The 1,043-nt window shown below is 41.8% G+C and overlaps 1 protein-coding gene across 1 annotated transcript; it reads left to right on the top strand.

The window, feature by feature from the left end:
- Positions 1-257: 257 nt before the first annotated feature.
- Positions 258-1,043, top strand: LOC131633762 (uncharacterized). Its single transcript, XM_058904451.1, has 2 exons — positions 258-531; positions 652-1,043. The coding sequence occupies exons 1-2, from the start codon at positions 258-260 to the stop codon at positions 1,041-1,043; spliced, it is 666 nt and encodes a 221-aa protein (XP_058760434.1).

The raw sequence follows: 1,043 nt of genomic DNA, 5'->3' as shown, positions 1-1,043 counted from the left end.
CTCTTATTAAGGACGAGGTGTCTCAAGGGGATATCCCTGGCGCCCAAGTCTGTAGGGGGGCACCTAGTGTGTCCCACCTGCTTTTCACTGACAACTGTTTTTTATTTTGCAGGGCTAATCTTTCAGAGGTGACACATCTTATAAAGTCACTACAAACCTACACAATCGCGTTGGGATAGGAGATAAATCTTACTAAGTCTGAAGTATTCTTTAGCCGTAACATCAGTATTCCAGCCCAAGAGGATATTGCAAAAATTATGGGAGTCTGTCATGTGTTGGGCACGGGTACATATTTGGGTCTACCATCGATGATTGGTAGAAGTAAGAAAGAGGTTTTCGCTTTTATAAAGGATCGTATTTGGAAAAGAATAAATTCTTGGAGAGGGAGGGCATTGTCTAAAGAAGGTAAAGAGGTGATGATAAAATCAGTGTTGCAATCTATTCCGTCGTATACCATGAGTGTGTATCTTACCCCGGATGGGGTAGTGAAAGACATTGAGAAGATGCTGAATTCCTTTTGGTGGGGGGGAGGTAATAATAATAAAGGGATTAGGTGGATGGCGTGGGACAAGCTGACTGACACAAAAAAGGAGGGAGGATTGGGGTTTAGAGACTTCAGAGCTTTTAATATGGCTATGGTTGCAAAATAAGGATGGCAGTTATTGACAAAGCCTCACACTCTAGTCTCCATAATCTTCAAAGTAAGGTATTTCCCTAAATCTTCCTTCCTTGAAGTTAATCTGGGTAATAATCCGAGTTATGCTTGGAGGAGTCTTTGGAAGGCTAGAGATGTTCTAAGGGTTGATCGTAGGTGGAGTATAGGCGATGGGAGTAATATTAAGGTCATGCATGAGATGTGGTTGAGGGGCATAAAAGAAGTTTGCTTAGGAAGGCCTCAAATGCAAGGTGTGTATGATCTTTATGTTCAAAATCTTATGCTTCCTAATACTAAGCAGTGGAATGTTAATGTTATAACCTCTGTGTTTGATCCTATAGTGGCTGAAGGCATCTTTAGTACTCCTTTGGTGGGGGGAGGTGGTTAA

The sequence above is a fragment of the Vicia villosa genome, unplaced genomic scaffold (genome assembly GCF_029867415.1).
Source record: "Vicia villosa cultivar HV-30 ecotype Madison, WI unplaced genomic scaffold, Vvil1.0 ctg.001176F_1_1, whole genome shotgun sequence".
NCBI lineage: Eukaryota > Viridiplantae > Streptophyta > Magnoliopsida > Fabales > Fabaceae > Vicia > Vicia villosa.
The sequence above is the reverse complement of the archived record's forward strand: the minus strand, read 5'-3'. Positions and strand labels throughout refer to the sequence as shown.

Bases quoted from the DNA above. Each gene is read 5' to 3' on its own strand.
- LOC131633762 (XM_058904451.1), top strand. From the start codon at position 258: ATGGGAGTCTGTCATGTGTTGGGCACGGGTACATATTTGGGTCTACCA. The intron at 532-651 runs GTAATAATAATA...TTGCAAAATAAG, and splicing joins TTCCTTTTGGTGGGGGGGAG to GATGGCAGTTATTGACAAAG.